Below are 18712 nucleotides of genomic sequence, written 5' to 3'. Positions count from 1 at the left end.
TCAATCCACTAGAACAAGTAGCAAAATCAAAAGGCCCCTACTGTAAGTTCTCAGGCACAAGTCCCACAAACACCTTGAATATGTTTTAACAAAACTGCTGTAATTTTGAAAAAAAAGAAACATTCCTGGTCATCTATCATAAAGCTTATCATTGACAAGCAATAGCTAGCTCACGTAAAGGAGTTCAGGACAATTCGTAATGCCCATGTGAAGCAGAGTACAGTGAAGATGAATTATTCTGCGTTACAAAAAAACTGATACGAGAAAATTATATTTGAAAATGATCAAAACCTGAAGTTTATAAACTACTGATAATGATCTGTTTAATCAAAATGTGCGCATGACTTTATTCTTAGCAATTTGCTACACTTGTCTCGTTATGTATGCATCACGTCTTCACGGCAGCTATCTAGCAGCCTCTCACTGTGACAGCGTTCCCAGCGTAACAGTGTATTCTGAACGCAAGAGTGTTTTGCTCTTGTAATGGTTTTCTACAGTTCACAATTTACTAAACATTGAAGAGTATGTCTAGTAAAAATGCTCATATCCTGACACACAGAAATATTTATAAAATATATATATAACATATGCTACTCTCAGATCAAACTGAATATTGTGGCTGGGAGAAGTACACGAGAACTTCACACAAGCAAAACACTAAGCCTGAAAACAAATACAGCACATTCAGATGAAATATAGCCAAGAGTGAATGCTTCTTCAAAAATGAGAGGTAAACCTGTACTGTTCAAAGAATTACTTCTCTCACAGATGGCAAGTCACAAATAACTTTCTATTTGGTGACTGGTCTTTGTCCAAAAGTGCTCAGTTTTCGCAGGACGCAGAAATCCATGCGCCGCAGACAGGATATGGCCTGTTTCTGCTTGTGCTGTTCTTGTCCATATTGCCAAAGGAGAGGAGAGGGAAACAGTGACACCAACAACCACACAGGAACCACTCACAACATCACCCTCTCCCTCAGCAGAGTGTTACAGTCGCCAGGCTGGAGCGCAGCTAAACACAGTGAGAACCAGAGCTGCAGGGTCTTTATCTCCGTCGCCACACTATCGATGTCTATATTCAGGCTCAACAGACGCTGACAGACCTGGTCCTCTCAGCTGTCGCAGCTTGCTGTTGCAACCTCCTGACACACACGCAGCTCTGCCGAGTTACAGCCAGGAAGGGAAGGAGCAGCGGCACGTTACTGGAACTGTGGAACGGAAAGGCACTGCAACAGCGCTGAATCAAAGCATAAAGCACCACTTTTTGTGCTATTTATTCGCCTGGAAGGAGAGCTTCTGTACAGGACGTAGCAGCTGAGAGGGTGTCTGGTTTACTACCCAATGGCAGCAGACGTAGGAGCTCTTTGGACAATACAGGCAGATTGGAACCTGGAGCCTTTAGTTACAATAAGCAAAGCAGCTTCCGCTAGAGGACTCCTCTGGGAGGGCGGATTGAAGGCAGCCTGCAAGCTCCAGACCCGCGTGGCACACAAGAAAGCCAGAAGCTGAAAGACGACTGAGAATCCCCTCGGTTTCAACTCCCAGCCCTCAACTCCGTCGCCATCTGTCCCGCGCGCTCGCTTTCCTTCTCTTCCGTGTCGGCGAGAGCGGCCGTGCACATGTCGCTGAAAAAATCTGGAAAGGGGAACGGCGGTTAAGAGGCGGAGAAACGAATGGCAACGCGGCGTTTTGAAACGACTCTGTCTGTGCGAGACAGCAGGCGGCTGCTGCAGACGCTCGGGAAAGCGCACGGTGTTAGATCTATCTAACTTTACTTTCTTGGGCTGCTGGGTTGTTCTCACGCCGAATACACTGCAAGCCAATGCAGTCGTGTGGCCAGGCCAGTCCCCGGGAATACAGGGATGGAAATGCCAGACAGGCTCGGGGGAACCCGAAAGGTTCCAGAACAGCAGGATGTAACAGTGGAGGAGACCTCAAGCTACTGCAGCACCTCCACCTGACTCAAGCGGGGTCTCGGGCTCGGCTCCTGGAGGGCCTGTTGTCTTCTGGGTTTCGTTCCAACCTAAGGAGTCGATTAAACAATTAACCTAATTATTTTCTGAATTAGACCTGTACAGGATTTTTGGTAAGGACTTTTTTACTGTTGGCTGCACAACACATCTCGCTTCATTAAGGTACAGCTACCTACAGTTCAAATCACTTTGGATTCTGGTTAGAAGCATTACACTTATATAGCTAATTAAATAATTAGTTCATGTATGGAACTGAGAATGTGGTTGGAACAAAAACCAGAAGACTCCAGGCCCTCCAGGAACTGAACCTGAGACTCCTGCTCTACAGCAAAACACACTGAATGGATACAGGCTGTTCTCAGCTATGGGGGCTCTTCTCTAACTGTATCATCACAACACCTTCCAGGGTCTCGTGATAAAAACAAATACATTAGTACAATACAAAATGGATATGGTTCCATTTAATCTATTTCACACCAATAAAGGATGAAAGGCACTTGTTATGAAGAGTGAAAGGAGCCAAGCCACCAGGAAAGTAAAGACCATGAATATTGCAAGTAAGGGGTTAGCAGAATGGGAAAAGAGACAATGCATGCTGCACTCACTTAGCTTTCAACCTGCTATTTAGTTCCCTGTTTTTTATTTTAAATCTCTCTACTACATAACGTATTATCGAGTACTGTGGGCTGCAACCTGTTTCACTAGCTGTTACAAATTAAGTATTTAATAAGATGTACCAGTATTACTGTTTATGTGAACTCCTCCTGCAGACAGCAATATGCTGGACGGAACCAAACCTGTCTTCTCAGTTAAAAGGGTCTTGACTAGCCTAAAATACGAAAAAGAATGTTCAGTTTAATTGAGGGCTTACCACAGGGGTGGGTTTCAGAGTGATCATTGATTTGGATTAGAAGAAGGTGACTCATTGACATGAATTTTCCCAGCAGACTCTTCAGAATCAACAACTAACCACACACCAGCGGACACAAGAGTAAACTATGTGGAAGTGCAGTTAAAACCGAGAACAGGAGGCACTTCTTTACACAGAGAGTTGTGGGAGCGTGGAAGAAGCTGCCCAGCCATGTTCTTGAAACTGTTATCATGGCGTCTTTCAAGAAACAGCTGGATGAGATCACTGGATTAATTAACTACTAACTACCAGACAGCAGGATGGGCTGAATGGCCTCCTCTCATTCTTACAAATGACATTTCCTTGCTTAAAAATATTACTCACTTAAATCCACTTTGGCTCATTTATAGCCCATACAATTTAATATACAAATGGCATTTCACAATTTTACTGTATTTCCAGTTTATTTGTGCACCTTGAGTATTTTCACTGCATTATTGATCAAATACACTACATTTTTTAGCTATACTAAGTTAACCGCACAATTTAGTAGATTTTGTCGGTAATGTTCATTTTGTCTTCCGGGTGTCATTCTGCAAATCCTCTCTTACAGCCTGGAATCTGGCTTTGAAGTGCCAGCAGGCAGAACACAGCGTTAATGTGACCAACAAATTTAGCAGGTGCACTGTCCTAATTTCAGATGTAAACACGCGGTTTATTCTGCAAGCATGTTCTGCAGACAGTCCTGTGAAACATGCCATGGAGCTGAAATATTATGTAGGTACAGACTATCTTTCACTAACTGATGATTCTGTTCACCTGTATACATTTCAATGGGGACAAAATATACAAATGCAAATAAAAAGGTCAATTCAACTGTGTTGTAGACTGTCTGCTTTTTTTTTCAGATTTCAGAACCTGAAAAATTGAAAGGGTAACACTGGCTTAGTCTATAAAATGGACAATACCAATCACCTGTTTATTTTTTGACCTTGCATTTATATTCTAGATTATTTTTGCTAATACAAGAGTTACATAATTAATCACAGTTTTAAAGAAATGTATTAGTAGTTTCATTAGGAAGGGTGAGGAAGAGTTTTAGTTTAGCACCAAATCCAAAAGATGCAGATGAATGAAGATTTTTATTAAATAAATAATTAATGTGCACAGTGTGATGAAATGTAGACATACTCAAAATAAATAAATATAATAACTAAAATGTACCTTGAGACAAAATACTGTTGCACAAGCTCTATCCCAATTATGAATGGTTTCTTAAATCCAATTACATTGGTAGTGGAATTTGGAATGTTCTTCTATGTTTATGACAAAATGAACCTCTTCCAGTTGCAAGAGAATAACATTTTCTGTGATTGAATATACTCTATTTTAATAAGTAGTGGGGATTTTAAAATTAATGGCTGAAACCCATGGCCATAACATGTGCATGTTTTCAACATAAAGTGTTTTCATAATCTGTATTAATTTATACTTTATGTGCTTAGTAAGTGCAAAGTTAAGGACATTAAAGAGCCCCTGTCAGGGCCAACATTACATTTGAGTGGCTAAAGGACACTTTACAAAGCAGTGTTTCCAGCATTCCTGATTTCTGGATTTCATGTTCATGTTCAAACTTGTCAATTAAGCATGGTTGAAATATGTTTATCACATTCATTTACTGTTTTGCTGTACAGTACATTGAGATGAAATCATGAAAGTCACTAAATGATATAGACTGATAACATATTGAGTGAGTGAAACTTGGTGCAGAAGAATAAAAAGCTCCATCTATTCTATATTTTTATACCCTTTGTTTAAAAATCCGTGAGGCACACAGCATCTGCTTGCTGTACTAGTGAATAGGCATGTTTGCCCACCGTTGGGGAGAAAGAGGAAGGCTGTCTCTTGCGAGTGGGGCAGTGCTGTGTGCTTCTGTACGAAATGTGCTCTGCGCCCACTGGGAGCCCTGTTATGAATGAGGCGGCTCTCTCATCACTCACCAGTGTCGGTTCTCTGCTTCCTCCAGAAACTGCACTAAATCTCCCGACTCCAGAGACAGCTCCTCCGATGTTTTCGCCTCGTATGTCAGCTGAACTTGAAAAAGAGCAGGGTCCCCCTAACAGAGGGCAGGAGAGAGAGAGAGGGAAGGCAGAGGGTGGTGATTTAGAGGTGGTGGCTGTCACTTTTTCTCTCTTTAAACACCAAGAAACATTCATCTCCATTGGCTCCTTACAACAATGGAGACCAATTATGTACTGGTCCCATTAAAACAGATCTGCCTTCTCATACATCAGCACAATTATAATTGAAGCCGAAATTCTGTCAATTGAGACACAAGGGAGACCTTCTGTGCTAATCCTTTTTCCCTTTCCTTGCCTTTTAAAATGTCAAGTACTCAATCAGCGCTAATGAGGATCCAGAATTGTGAAAACAATTAACAAAAGTCTTCGGAGGGGTTTCTGAGAGCTTACCAGGAATGCACGTGGGAATAAGAAAGTTCACCTGGTGAGCTGCACGTAACCACACTTACATTTTTACTGTTGGGCTCCTCTGCATCCGAAGAGTTGGACAGTTCCTCTGTACTGGAGAGGATAGTTTCAAAATCTTCGTAGGTGTCCGCTGAAGAAATATGCCTACTGGTCCACCCTTTAAGATAAACAAATTGACACAGTAAAACTGTGATGCTGCCCAGTACCAGCAGGGTATCTCTAGTACAAGCCTGGCAAGACTGAGCTCAATGAAACAGACAAGCCAGTGAACATCCCTTCCATTCCCTGAAATTTGTGATATTCCAGAAAAAAAAGTAAATTAGAAATGAACACATGGATTATGTTCTTTGAAATGTGCTGTAATGAAGATTCCACCAAATAAAAAAAGGCATTGTAGTATATGCTGCTGCTGGTACAGAATATCAGACACAATTGAGCAACAAAACAGGGAAAAACACCATGAGAAGAAAAGACATCACAGATGGAGTCAAGGCAGGTGATGCAGGACGAGCCTGTTGTAATGTTCGATTACCTGTTTGGGAGGCAGATCTAGGCACAGCAGAGTTTGTACTCGCAGTGCTGTGACGCTTGCTTTCAGAAGGGATAGCGTCACGCAAAGTATCTGGGAGGGAAAAGGAAACCTTACAGAACAGCCGCAGAGCCAGCGATGGATCATTCCAACCACTCAGATTCTAAACTTTCCTACTTACATCAGAAACAGAACCAACTTGCTGCTGCATTAAGCTGTATGTTTTGTTTTTATTTCGCAATACATGTATCTGTGGTTTCACAATGATATTTATCATAATATAACAAGTTGTGCGTAGTAGGGCAGACGAGAGCTGTTCTTAAATCTATAGCTTTCCCTTGTGACAGGACGCTGAGCTTCCTGCTTATTCCTCCTTATGCACAGTGACTCGTAGTGCATGGGAGAGACACAGCATCCCTGAGGAAGATGATCCCTCTCCCTCCCACTACGGAGAGATGGAATGCAGATGCCCTGGCCAGCAGCAAGCTGAAGACTGGAGACTGAAGAACAGCGGGACCAGCCCTCTACGCCCTGAATCTCTGGCCCTAAAGCCACTAATCCAGCAGTTTTGTCCAGGTTCCTCTAAATGACCACCTGCATCACATGTCTAGAAAAGCGTCACATTGGTCCAGACCGAGCCTCAGCTGGATCCAGCTGTCTTCAGCTGTCTGTGAGTGAAGAGAACCTGCAAAACCTGCTGGACTGTGAACTTTGAGGGCCAGAACATGATGCCCCTTCACTGCCTGAGAGTGATAGCACTTCCCTTTTGCTGAAAGCACCCTTGGTGTCCCCTTTGTGATCCCCACACCTGAGGAAGAAAGCAAGCAACACCCCCCTGTTTCAGAGTGCACCATGCCAAACAATAGATAACATATTCCACAGCCAGGGACACCACAAGCTAATAGACATCATGCACTACAGGAAGCTGAAACAGGTAAAGACATCCAGTATACCAGTATCACCACAATACAGACAACACAGCTCGAGCAACACAGACAACCAGCGAGCTTCCTGTCCCAACAACATGCATGTGGACGTACTGTAAGGAGCAATACCTTCATACCCCAGCGGGGTGGGGTCACTCTTTATCTCATGCCTCTTAGCTTTTAGGCTAGAGGCTAGGGGGCCTGAGCAGAGCAGCACACATTAAGGAGAAAGAGACACAAACGTGTTGACACTGTAAATTAGGCATGAGGCAAGGTGTACAAAGTCAAAATTATATTGGTAGAAAACATTGTTAATTCCAAATAACAGAAATAAAAGCAGGACAGAGGTACAAAGCCATATGATTCTTTTCCTTCGTTCTTACACATAATGTACAATTTGTATACATTTTAAGTAGCCCTGGATAAAATCATCTCCTTAGCAAATAAAACATATGTGATAATAGCAAATAAACTGTTAAAGGTAGTAAAATTAGACTAGGAATGTTTTCTGAAAGTACATTCAAGATGTCAGCTTATCCAAAATCGCAGCACTGGGCACCAGTGAGATTCTCCAAGTTGTCCGCGGATGTTTGTGTCTGTCCATGCATGTGCATGTGGTAGTGCTTCATTGTATTTATACGGTACATAATTTTCATTTCTCCAGTTTTGCATTTGCTTGCTGGCTCTGTGCAGAAAAGACCTCGGCGACAGGTTTCATTTGTCCCCTAACAAAGGACCTGTCCTGTATCTCATCTAGGCTCTTTGCAAGCACTGTGATGGAGAACTGCTGGCAATCAGGTACCTTTTGTGCGTCTAGTAGCTGAGGCACTGATAGAGGACGCTAAGGAGAAGCGGCGTGTGCCATCTGCCTCCTTAGGCTGGGATTCTAAGGCGAGAAGCATGGGAGGGTTAGCAATTAGTCAGCCAAGGAAGAGAACATGAAAGCTTTGTGAACGGTAAGCAGCAAGAACTAAATGAGGCGCTCACACAATTCAGCCTGATGCTCCTCCACTACATCTTTTTAACAAAAGCTAGCTTATCTGCTGGAGCACGTTTCTGACCCGAGCTAGTACTGCAGTGGAGGTTTATTTAATTCTACTTAATAACCGAGTTCAATGGCTCTGAGCGTCTTGTTAGTTGCTTTCAGACTGGCAAATATTTAATAATGGTAAAGACAGTAAAAGCATGAGAAATGGCAGATTCTCTCAGCAGCTGCTGATCCACAAGCACAGATGAAGAATCAATGCAGAAAATGCTAACGAGATGAAATTATTGACAACCGAAACTCTCCGGCTGCTGTTACACCAGCAAACCAAGTATAAATGTGTCCTTTCATCTTCATCAAGTATTTTTCCATTATAAATAAGGTGATGCAGAATTATCAATGCCAAATGAGTGATGTTAAGCATGCTAATGTTTTGATTTACTTAGAAATTCTAAAAACATGGATTAAACAAAACAAATAGCCTTACTAGCACAACAAGAACATCGGGAACATAAAGAGAAACCTGCACCAATCTAAATAATCTAATTTGTGTTATAGCTCTATTAACATTCACAAATAAGCTTTATAATCTTATTCTTGGATAGCTTTTTTAATTAATAGAAAGCAATATAGAAGTAACAAAAGAAAGGTTGGTTTTGAACTAGAAAGGTTAGAAAGGCTGGTTTTGAACTGGTGCTGGAAAGCGCGTTCCATTGCAAAAGTTCAACTTTGCCACTAACTTTAAACAGATAAACAGCAAAGCCTTTTGCTTTATATTGTTTTTTGGGTTTGAATGATCTTTGTTATTAAGGAAAAATACAATAAATAAAGTGAAATCCAGGACTAGAAAGACAAATCAAGGCCCTGAGATGTGTGGAGGATGGAGCTGGGGGAGAGTGGACAGGCGACACACAGACCGGGGTCAGAGGTCACCCTGAATGGGCGGCCGTGCTTTACCTTGAGCTTGAGGCCTGCGGTTGGAAAGACCCTGCAATGTGAAGCGCTTTTTAGCAAGAGCGGAACGCTCAAGATTATGACTGGCGGAGGCATCGGCTAGGAGAGGAGAGGGAGAGGCAGAGGTGAGGCAGGACAGGACAGTGGCAGAAGCTCGGGGTACCTCGCACCAGCGGCAGCATCCAGCAAAGCCTTAAGGCATGAGCAGCATTTCCAACACGCGCCTTTGCCTTGACCCAGGCACCTTTCACCACTGGCCCTTGCAGGGGTTCTTACTGTGTACCCTGTGGGCTCCTGTCTGGGCAAACTGGTTCATCTACCCCTTGAGCTTGCACCCAAAATAAAACCTTCATGCCAAGTCAATCCGAAAATCAATGACCTCTATCTGACTTCCTCGGGATGTCTTCTTCTCATGCTACTGGAAGTGCGGTTTGGAAGCAGTCAGTGCTCTGGCTGCTCAGGCCCTGCTGCAGCTGTCTCCTGCAGCCTGCTGGGAAGGGTCGTCATGCTTTAAGGCTTGGCTCTTGCCCGTTAGTAAACACTTCTCAGCTAGAGGTGATAGTACACTGTTGCCAGCGCGAGTCATTTCGTGCCTAACTAGTGAGCCGTGAAGGAGAATGCAAAGGCATGGTGAAGCCCACAGGACTAGAGAAATGCGAGACCAGGCAGCCAGCTCTGGAAATAAAGAAATAAAACCGAAAAAAAAATCTAAGGTCTCCCTCGATTCCTGCTGCTCCAGTTGGATGATATCAATCAAGTACATCATCAAATACATCAAATGACAAATAAAATAAGCATCAAAAGGACTGACAACATTGAACACCCTAGAGCTGGAAAAAAAGCAAATCAGTGCAGCTCTGGAATTGTAAAATAAAATTAACAATATTTTAAAATTACTGTAAAAGTTTGGACCTCCCATTGAAATACAACACTTTTCTTGAAAAAGTATAACTTGGCTTTCTATATGTTAAAAAAAAACCTCATACAACAACCATGAGACTTTTGGACTTCATGAGAGGGATGAAAGTGGGCACTAGCTCATCCGACGTGTACGAGGACAGCTGTATGAGGCCTTAGATGAATAAAGCTGTTGGCCAGAGTTACATCAATGGGAAAGAGAGGACCCACTGGAAACCAGCACAGTGGGTCTTGACCTGCCTTCAGCAAAATAAGCCCACAGATCCAACCAGGCTTGAAACTTGCATATTGGATATTGGTTGAGTCCTGTGAACGTACAGATCTATAGAACAATGGTACAACGCCTTAAGAGCCATTGTGCCATTAAACTTGAGACTGAATATCGAAGTTGATGCCTGAATAGACAAAGAATAAATCATCTCGTTTACTAATTGTCTTCGTTTGGCAGCACGTTCTTCAGAATAAAGGCACTAAAGTGAGATACCAAACTGAAACACCTGACTGGCAATCAATAGTGAAAATGCCCTCTTGCTTCCTGGATTATTTGCCAGGGAGCATGATTTTAAACATCTATATTCTGCAGCATAATATTCTGAGAAAACAAACATTTTTTTTTGCACCTCATTTTTCAATTCAGCAAGTGTAAAAAGCCCATGACCCAGGGTTTTATATGGGATAACGATCTCCTTTCTTGCACTCGGGAATATCGAATACCTTAGTACAGGAGGTGTGGACAGAACTCCCCTGGTCTTTAAAGAGAGGCTGGCTGCTCCAGTTTCACTAAAGAGGGGAGAGTGTGGTGACGGGCTTTTCTTCACTGTCTTTCTGAGTTCTGTTGGTGAGCAGTGAGTGACACAGCTTAGGTGACACCTAGCCAGCTGTCTCTAAGACAGGAGTTCAAAAATAGCAGTATGTAAACACTATAAAACAAAGGCATTCAGGATGTTTGACAAATCAGGATTAATAATGTGAGGGCAGTGCGGTGGTTCTGGAGCTAAGGATCTGCCCTGTGGCTGGAAGGTTCCTGGTTTGTATCCCGCGGCCGGCAGAGGAATCCTACTCCGTTGGGCCCCTGAGCAAGGCCCTTAACCCCAACTGCTCCAGGGGGGCTGTATAAATGGCTGACCCTGCGCTCTGACCCCCAGCTTCTCTCTCTGTCTGTGTGTCTCATGGAGAGCAAGCTGGGGTCTGTGAAAAGACAAATTCCTAATACAAGAAATTGTAGATGTAGATTGTATATATATATATTATCTAATATATATATAATTTCTTGCCAGTCTTGTCTTGCCATTTTCTGACGGCACTTTCAAAAGTTATCTGGAAATCTTCTGGAGGAATGGAAAACAGGTAACAGCATCACTTAATTTTGGGACACAGTCCCGGATCATCGGCAGGGCGTTACTGGAGCTTGTCGTGCTCTGCACCAGGGTCTCCCGGCCAAGCCATACTGCGGGTTCTGTTCTGGTTCTGTGAGTGTGCTGTATCGGCAGGCCCTACCTCTCTTCTGCCTGGTTCCGGGACTGGCGAGACCACTCCTCCGGCTCACACTTTCCGGGCTGGAGGACTCCGACTTAACGCTGTCCTGCTTGAAAGCCGATTTCCTAATTTTTCTGCAAAATATTAACCGGTGAGACGCACACATTACTGATCAGTTCAACAGTCAAATTCTTTAAAAAAAATGTAAAAACTGTTCCATTATTTCTTATGGGGAAAAATTACAATCCGTTCGGGACCACAAAAAGGTCACCTCTACTTTTACCTTTTTTCACCAAAAATGACAAAATAAACAATAACAACTCACATTCATATTGCGGTTTGTCTTTTTAGTAATAAAAACAATACTGCTTACCTAGTTATACCCAAGTACAGTACTATACAGTAACCACTTGAATTGCTTTTTGTGTAATTACATACGCACACTCACAGTTTTCATTTTCTGAACACCTTCGGGGTCCATGATAAAGTCTAAACTACAAGTTTTGCTACACGAAACGTAAGAGTGCACACAACAGCAAGCGGCACTCGGAGAAGGATGCGACCTCCCAGCTGAGGTCGCCCCCAGTCCCAGTCTGAGAACAGGACGTAGTCTGTAGACCACAGCAGCACTGGCAAAGACGCTTACTGACCAAACAATGGTTATGCACTTCTAGCTGTGGGTAGGTAAAATAGATCTGAGCTACTTTTGGAGGGGCACACATTTTTATTTGGGCAGGAATGAGTGTTTCCCGTCCACCAGTGCACAGCCCTGTGTCAATTTGCAAATAGGAAGTGATATAAAACTAAAACTAAAACTAAAAAGATTACAAGAAAGCAAAAAAAGAATGAAGAACGGCAATTTCGTATTAGCTGTGGGCCTCTTTATCACATTCCACCCAGTTTTGATGATCTACAAATTGATGTCGTGCTATAAATGTGACTTTATCTTGTCCCGAATTTTTTTTTTCCTGAGGCAGGTTTAGGGGACTTAAAGCCAGGTAGCCTCACGCTGCTGCTCCTCCCTCACCCATTAGCGGAGGGTGATGTGGACATTCAACGTGGGACGATTTCCTCGTCACTCTCCACGTTTGGTTTCAACATTTTTCTTTGCGTCGGTTCTTCGTTGTGTCGAAGCTGACTTTCGCTATTCGAAATGCGCGTAACAATTCACTTGCTTCTTAGTATCCAAATTTTCATAAAATGAACAACCGTGAAAAAGGGGGCATGTATAAAGGTGGTGTACTGTATCTCTCCCCTGGAAAAACCTGTCTGTCCGCTTGGTGTCGCTCTATTCCCACTCGACAGAAAGCGAAGCAGCCCAGAACAGACACAGCGCAGTACCTGGCGTTGGGCGTGTTCATCGGAGCGTGGTAAACATTCTCGGTGATCCTCTGGTGCAGGTGACTGGCCTCTGCCAAAGGAAACAACACCGAAGCTGACTTCCCACCTTTGTCCTGACGTTCAAGTCAGTTTCCCCACACAGAAATGACACAATCTCTCCCTCTTTAATGAAAGAAAACACAGCAACGTGGTGCAAAAATAAAGGTCTCCGGAAAGGGCAAACTATCTGGGAGGGAGAGAGACAGATACTTGATTGTCCACCGCTGTGGAAATTTGTCTTTGCCTCTTCCATAGAATTACAAAACACAAGCAAAGCATAAGAATCACATAAAATCACAGCAGCAGTATGTGATACAGAAACAGATAAACAGATGGATATATAAATGGGGGGGTACATTTACAGACATTCATTGAGCAGTTTTACTGCAGGGGGGACATATAATTAATTTGAATAATATTTGAATTTGGTGCCCTGTACTGTCTCTCTGATGGGAGTGTTATGAATTGAGAGTGGAGTGGGTGTGTGGAGTCAGCTGTGATGTTCCTTGCCATTTTAAGAACTGCATTATGATATAATAATAATAATAATAATAATAATAATAATAATAATAATAATAATAATAATAATAATAATAATTATTATTATTATTATTATTATTATTATTATTATTAATAGGTGGCTTCTCAAAGCACTTTACAGAATGACAACAACAATAAATAAAAAGAATACACAAGATAAAACACAATTACAATACACAGAGGAGACTGTGGATGGTGGTACTAAGTATAGTAGGAGCACAGGGGTAAAGAATGGAACCAGTGAAGTAAAGGCTCTTCTAAAGAAAGAGGTTTTGAGTCTGGATTTGAAGGAGTTTAGAGAAGGTGACTCTCTATCCTTGGGCAGAGAGTTCCAGAGCTTGGGGGCATAACAGGAGAAGGCCTTGTCACCCTCAGAGTGCAGACGGGCTTGGGGGATATAAGTCACAGAGCTAGGGCTGCTCTTTCCGAATTATTTTTCCTGCCATTTTCACAATCCTGGACAGTTTGGTTTTGCTTTTCAACCCCAGGTTTCCATACCAAACTGTCCTGTTAAATGCCAGGATGCTCTCAACAAGGCTTTTATATGCCACCTCTAGGACATTTTGACTAACATTAAAGTTCTCGAGTCTTTGAATAGAAAAAGCAGCCTCCGATTTGCTTTCTCAAGACTGTTGTCTATATTCTCAGTGTAACTCTGACCAACAGTCGGCACTAATCAGGTCAGCCTGCCCTTACTGGGGCGCTTGCCAGCGGCCGACTGGCAGAATTACCTCGGCAGGCTTCCAGCTGGCCAGTCAGCACCTTCCTGATCTCCGACACCCACAGATTCTTCACGTCCATGGAGGGGGCCTGGCAAGAAGGGGCAGGCAAGGCTGTTACAAGTGCGCCCCGGTGCTCCAGGGCCCGGTCCTTGAGCTCCTAACACTAGAGACTCAAAGCTAGAGCTTTGATTCGGGCTGGTCCTTCTGCAGGATGCCCGGCCTTGGTGAGCTGCTATGTGCTCACTTTCTAAAGCAAGGGCGAGCAGCTCCCATCCTCACAGACCACGCCGGCGTCTCGTTTTCATTCGGGCTCCGATTTTAATGACTTCCCTAAACTAACTGTTTAGATAAGAAGTTGAATTACCTGTTTCATGGCTTCTGGAGTGCTGGAGCTGCGCATCCTTGTTATAGAGCAATAAAGACTTTAATATTAGCTATGGTCCCTTTAAAGCCTTCTTTTAAGCTATTTGCCGGTAAGTGAAGTGCCTTGATATGGAGAATTATCCCTGAAGAGCCTGAAATGGGGATAGCAGGTCCCATATCTCAGTGCAGCACAATCTCTCTGTTGCAAACAAGCGTTCTTCACCCCTTCAGTGGTTCAACAGTGCCACACAGTGGTAAAAAAATGGGTGTTTTTCAATTGATTTGTTTGCTATCTATTGGTTCTACCGCCAGGAAATTTTAGCAAATAAAAAAAAAAGGTAAAGCAGTAAAGTTGGGGCGCAAGTGAAGATAATTAAGAAATACTAGGCAATGTGTCTCCCTCCTGAGGAAACAGGCAGAACTCCAATGCAGCAGGAATGAGCATGATTCTCAAGGTTACATAAGGACTTGTACACTATAGGTCAACAATGAGGTTAACAGTATCACTGACCTTCATATAAAACTGGGAACTAAACTGTAATAAATAAGCATTGCATTTGCAAGTCATAATCTTAAGTCATAAGATTTCAGAAGCAATAGGTGAGTGTTCAGAAGAATCCCTTGTGGTATATTTTTGTTCGCACAATTATCATGATAAATGTTTAAATTTGCAGTAGGGACCAAACTCATTGAAATCTACAGAAGCAATGCAAGGCGTTTCCACCTCGACACACCACTGCACAGTCCGCGTAGGTCCACCGGCGCTCATGGAAACCATACCTGGATAATGTAGACCTCTTCTCTGCCACTGTACCACACCTCGAACTTCTTGTTGTCCCCCTTCACATTTTCCGTGATGCCAACAGCACTCATCTGCACCAAGAACACAAACCATGACAGCTCTTATGCCGCAGCTGACTCACTGCGGTGTCAGTGGGTTTGCACAACTGCAGGCCTTCTCACGACTGAAAGCGTCTGGCTCCACCAGCATTTTCACAGGAAGTGTGACCAGCATGAACTGTGCTCTGAACACGATGCTCTAAATGAGGGACACTCCACAAAAGACCTTTTGCCTCAGGTTAGGGCATGCTTTCAGCCAGCATTCTGCATTCTGTGATTGATTACTAAACTGAAAATCCATTAGCTTTGCTTAAGTTCTACAATAGGACAAAGGTTTCTAAAGTAAAGATTACCTCTTCAGCAGTGACGGGGGTGTCAGCATCCAGGATGCTGGATCTAAAGGCCTGTGTTCGTCCCTAGAGATCCAGGGACAGGCCAGGAATGGGGGCTCCTCCTTCTCCTGAGCTTTGGTTACAGTTACCAAGCAAATTTTACTTTGCTAAACTGATACTTTGTGTAAAATGTTAGATCACATATACCTTTTGCTGTATACCACTTATTTTTCATCCAGAATGACCTCATTGCCACAGCACACACGCCCTCTTCCATGTTCATCATCTCAGCGATTTTCCACTCCTGTGCTGGGTGAGCCCGGAAGCTCGGCGCCCCCACAGCATGACAAGAATCTATTATTGCGCTCAGCCTAAAGAGAATTACTGCCTAAATACAGTAGCTCTGTGTTTTCTTGGGGGATCCTCTTCTACATCAGTGATCACCATTTCTGGTACACAAATCTCTCTCGTCCATGAACAGTCTTCATCTCACAAAAGAGCCCCTGTCTGTGACCTTATTTCTCTGGGAATGTAATAATTCCTAGAAAAATGCTTACCAGCTTGGGCAAGGCATAAAACCTTAGGGCGGTAAATTTGAGCTGTTCTCAAATTTATGATGGTAATTTTGCACATTGACTCTTGTTCTAAATTTCTCTTGCTGTGGTTTCACCAGTGCGTTACTGTTTTTTTTTACTGTACTGGAACCTGAGGAAACCACATTTACTATACTGACATATATAGATAGTATTGTTATGGTATATCATGCCTTTCCCTTGTTCCAGCGCAGCAAAGTCTGACAATTTTACAACAGCAGAACCACAGTAAGACGTGTAGAAATCACTGCAGCACTGTGAGAGATAGAACTGCCCGTTTCATGTTTTGTCGTCAAATCATTTACATTTTATTTCCCTAGTGGCTCTTACGTGACTACAGTGACAGTGGAATAATACAAGCCATTCTTTGTCCTGCTTTGATTTCCTTTAAAATTTCAAACGAAAGTCAACGCCTGTACTGATGACCTTGTTTTGAAGAGGCCCGCTGGGCCGTCCTTGCCGAACCTGACTGACAGGGTGCCTGGCTCGGTTTCCCTCGGCTACGCCCTGCTAGGCCCCCGCGCGCGTGTCTCCGGAGGTGTGGGGTTTCTGGCAGGCCCAGCGTGGAGCGATAGCGGGGGAGCAGGGTCTTACCGCACCTTCAGCGAGTGCTTGTAGCTGTACGAGGGGGTCTTCTCGTGCCCTTCGGAGGCCTCCTCGCGCTTCTTGCAGAACAGCAGCATCTTGTTGTACAGGAAGAGGTGTCTCTGCATGGGCTTGAACCGCGCCAGGTCCTTCACCTTGTTGTGGCCCTTCTTGTGGTCCGTCCACACGTTGAAGGAGCCCTGCATGAGGAGCTTGCCCAGGTCATTCAGGTTCCCCTGGAGAAACAGGGCAGAGCGGCATTTTATCAATGAAGCTTGTCACGAGGACACACAGCGGGAAGAGCCACAAGCAAGACACGCTTCCTTGGTATTTAGGAGTTTATCCATCCAAGGATCTTATCCAGTCTCTTCTTGAAGAAGAAGACAGGGCCTCTTGCACAATGATTTTGTAGCTTGTTCCCCACTCCTACCTCCCTTTGTGTAAAGACATGCCTCCTCTTCCCAGCTTTAAAACATAGCTGGCATTTGTCAGGCTCAGGCTCACCCCAGGGGGGTAAAGTTACAGGTACAGTCCAGCACGTGCACTTGCTGTGAGGGTGTAGCTGTGAAGAAGGAGGATATATGAAGTTTCTTAACATGCTGGACTTCAGTGTGGTGCATTCCCAGTCAAGGGAGTTTGGGCAGTTAACAGATATGTTTTTTCTTTAAATCTACTTTTGACTTTTCATGTGCACAGGAAGCTAGCAAATTTACAGAACCCACAGACTCGCACAAATGTCAAACCATCCTGCTGGTTTCCTTTCTTTCAATTCCTTGCACTCTAATAAAGTACACTGACCCCCCTGTGTGGCTTATCTGTAACTGAATCTGCTTCACTTCTGCTTTGCAATGGTAACTAAGGGTGACTTTGCAACGAGAACAGCAGCTTCTCCTTCTCTGACAAGTTGATTTGTTTTACCTCCTTCTAATTGTTTATGTACAAGAGGTATACCTCTGTCCTGAAGCAGGCCAAAGCTCTTGGTTTCTAACAACATGAAACAAACAACACTCCCATTCCTGTGTAGCGCTTGAAGGAAAATACAATTGCTGGCTGTCTTGCTCTTTTCCCAAACTGCCTTTCAGTCATGCTATCAGTTTTGCCTGGACAAAAACCAACTGTAAATAAAAAAATACAAATTATAGGATCGACATTAAATTTCAAAGCAATTTCACAGTTAACATAACGAGCAGCAGAAATTAATAAGCTGCAACGGAAAGGTCACTTGTCTCCACTGTTGTTCCTCTTTGCTGTCTTGTGAATAATGCTAATTTCAATAACACTGTAACCCTGCAGTATCTATAGAAATTAAAACAATATTCTAATTACTAAAACCAATAATGTGTCTGTACAACAAAAACACAGCAAGGCTGATGTCTCACATAAAATGGGAAAGAGCAAAACAATTCAGGACTGCTGAATAGCAGTAAGTTGTGTTGTCCCATTGCTATTGTTTCTCAGCTTGTTGGTTTTCTCAGCTTGTTGTGAATGCTCACCCGCACCCCTTGACAGTACACACCTCAAATCCTGTGATGGCGATCTGGTGCATGGAATCGTTGACTGACTTTATAATGTCCAGCACAGTGGCCAAGGCCTCTTCCAGTTCCACTGTTCCCTCTGAGCTGCACTTCAGCATTTCCTACACAGAAGAGCAGCAGGCAGTGAGTCCGCACCTCAGAACAGGCCAGTGATCTCTCCCCAGAGGATGACTTTTTTGTGTTGTGTAATTTAATCTGCTGTTAGACTGTACCCAGATCCTGCTTAAGGGGAGACAATATGTCAGACATTACCAGTAAAAAGGTCCCAGCAAAGGTGTGTTTTGAAGAAAAATATTAAGAAATCTCAGAAAACATTTATGTGCAATATGGTTCTTGAAAGACTATTTCACCATTTTTACATGGCATTTTCATTTGCTGGTTGTATATCAACTTTAGAAAATAACTTTAAAAAAAGCTATTAATAAAAGCACATTTTTAACAATTTGGCAAACTGTGACACAGATGAAAAGACAACAGATACAAGGAGAGAGCTGACAGACACAAGAGGAAAACAGTTGTTAAGATAAAAAAAGCTCTCTGACCACACCAGCAAATTGTAACTAATTGTAACTTAGCTGTGTTACTTTTTATAAGAACAATGTTGGTAATGAATACAACAAAGGCAAGGTAAGGGTGTCTCAGTCTTCATCCACATTTGAGAGAAACAGGAAAGAAACAGATGATTTTAAGCTCCTGTTCGACCCACCAGCAAACTTTCTTTGC

General features: G+C 43.2%; 1 protein-coding gene across 11 annotated transcripts in view; it reads right to left on the bottom strand.

The window, feature by feature from the left end:
- Nucleotides 1-1394: 1394 nt before the first annotated feature.
- Nucleotides 1395-18712, bottom strand: part of mcf2l2 (MCF.2 cell line derived transforming sequence-like 2) — a 76058-nt gene continuing 58740 nt past the window's right edge. For 5 of the 11 annotated variants that reach the window (XM_069197815.1, XM_069197817.1, XM_069197814.1 and 2 more), the window contains exons 21-34: nt 17971-18090; nt 16469-16690; nt 14885-14977; nt 13751-13829; nt 12441-12510; nt 11121-11233; nt 8709-8804; nt 7569-7652; nt 6896-6967; nt 5844-5933; nt 5353-5468; nt 4823-4938; nt 2710-2801; nt 1395-1634 (exon numbers count right to left, since the gene is read on the bottom strand). In XM_069197815.1, coding sequence (XP_069053916.1) covers nt 1534-1634; nt 2710-2801; nt 4823-4938; nt 5353-5468; nt 5844-5933; nt 6896-6967; nt 7569-7652; nt 8709-8804; nt 11121-11233; nt 12441-12510; nt 13751-13829; nt 14885-14977; nt 16469-16690; nt 17971-18090 — 1464 coding nt within the window. In that variant the 3' untranslated portion in view covers nt 1395-1533. The other 6 variants (XM_015360824.2, XM_069197818.1, XM_015360829.2 and 3 more) reach the window with 6 other exon arrangements.

This window comes from Lepisosteus oculatus, chromosome 13 (genome assembly GCF_040954835.1).
Source record: "Lepisosteus oculatus isolate fLepOcu1 chromosome 13, fLepOcu1.hap2, whole genome shotgun sequence".
NCBI lineage: Eukaryota > Metazoa > Chordata > Actinopteri > Semionotiformes > Lepisosteidae > Lepisosteus > Lepisosteus oculatus.
Note: the sequence above shows the minus strand (reverse complement) of the source record. Positions and strands in the feature narration are given on the sequence as shown.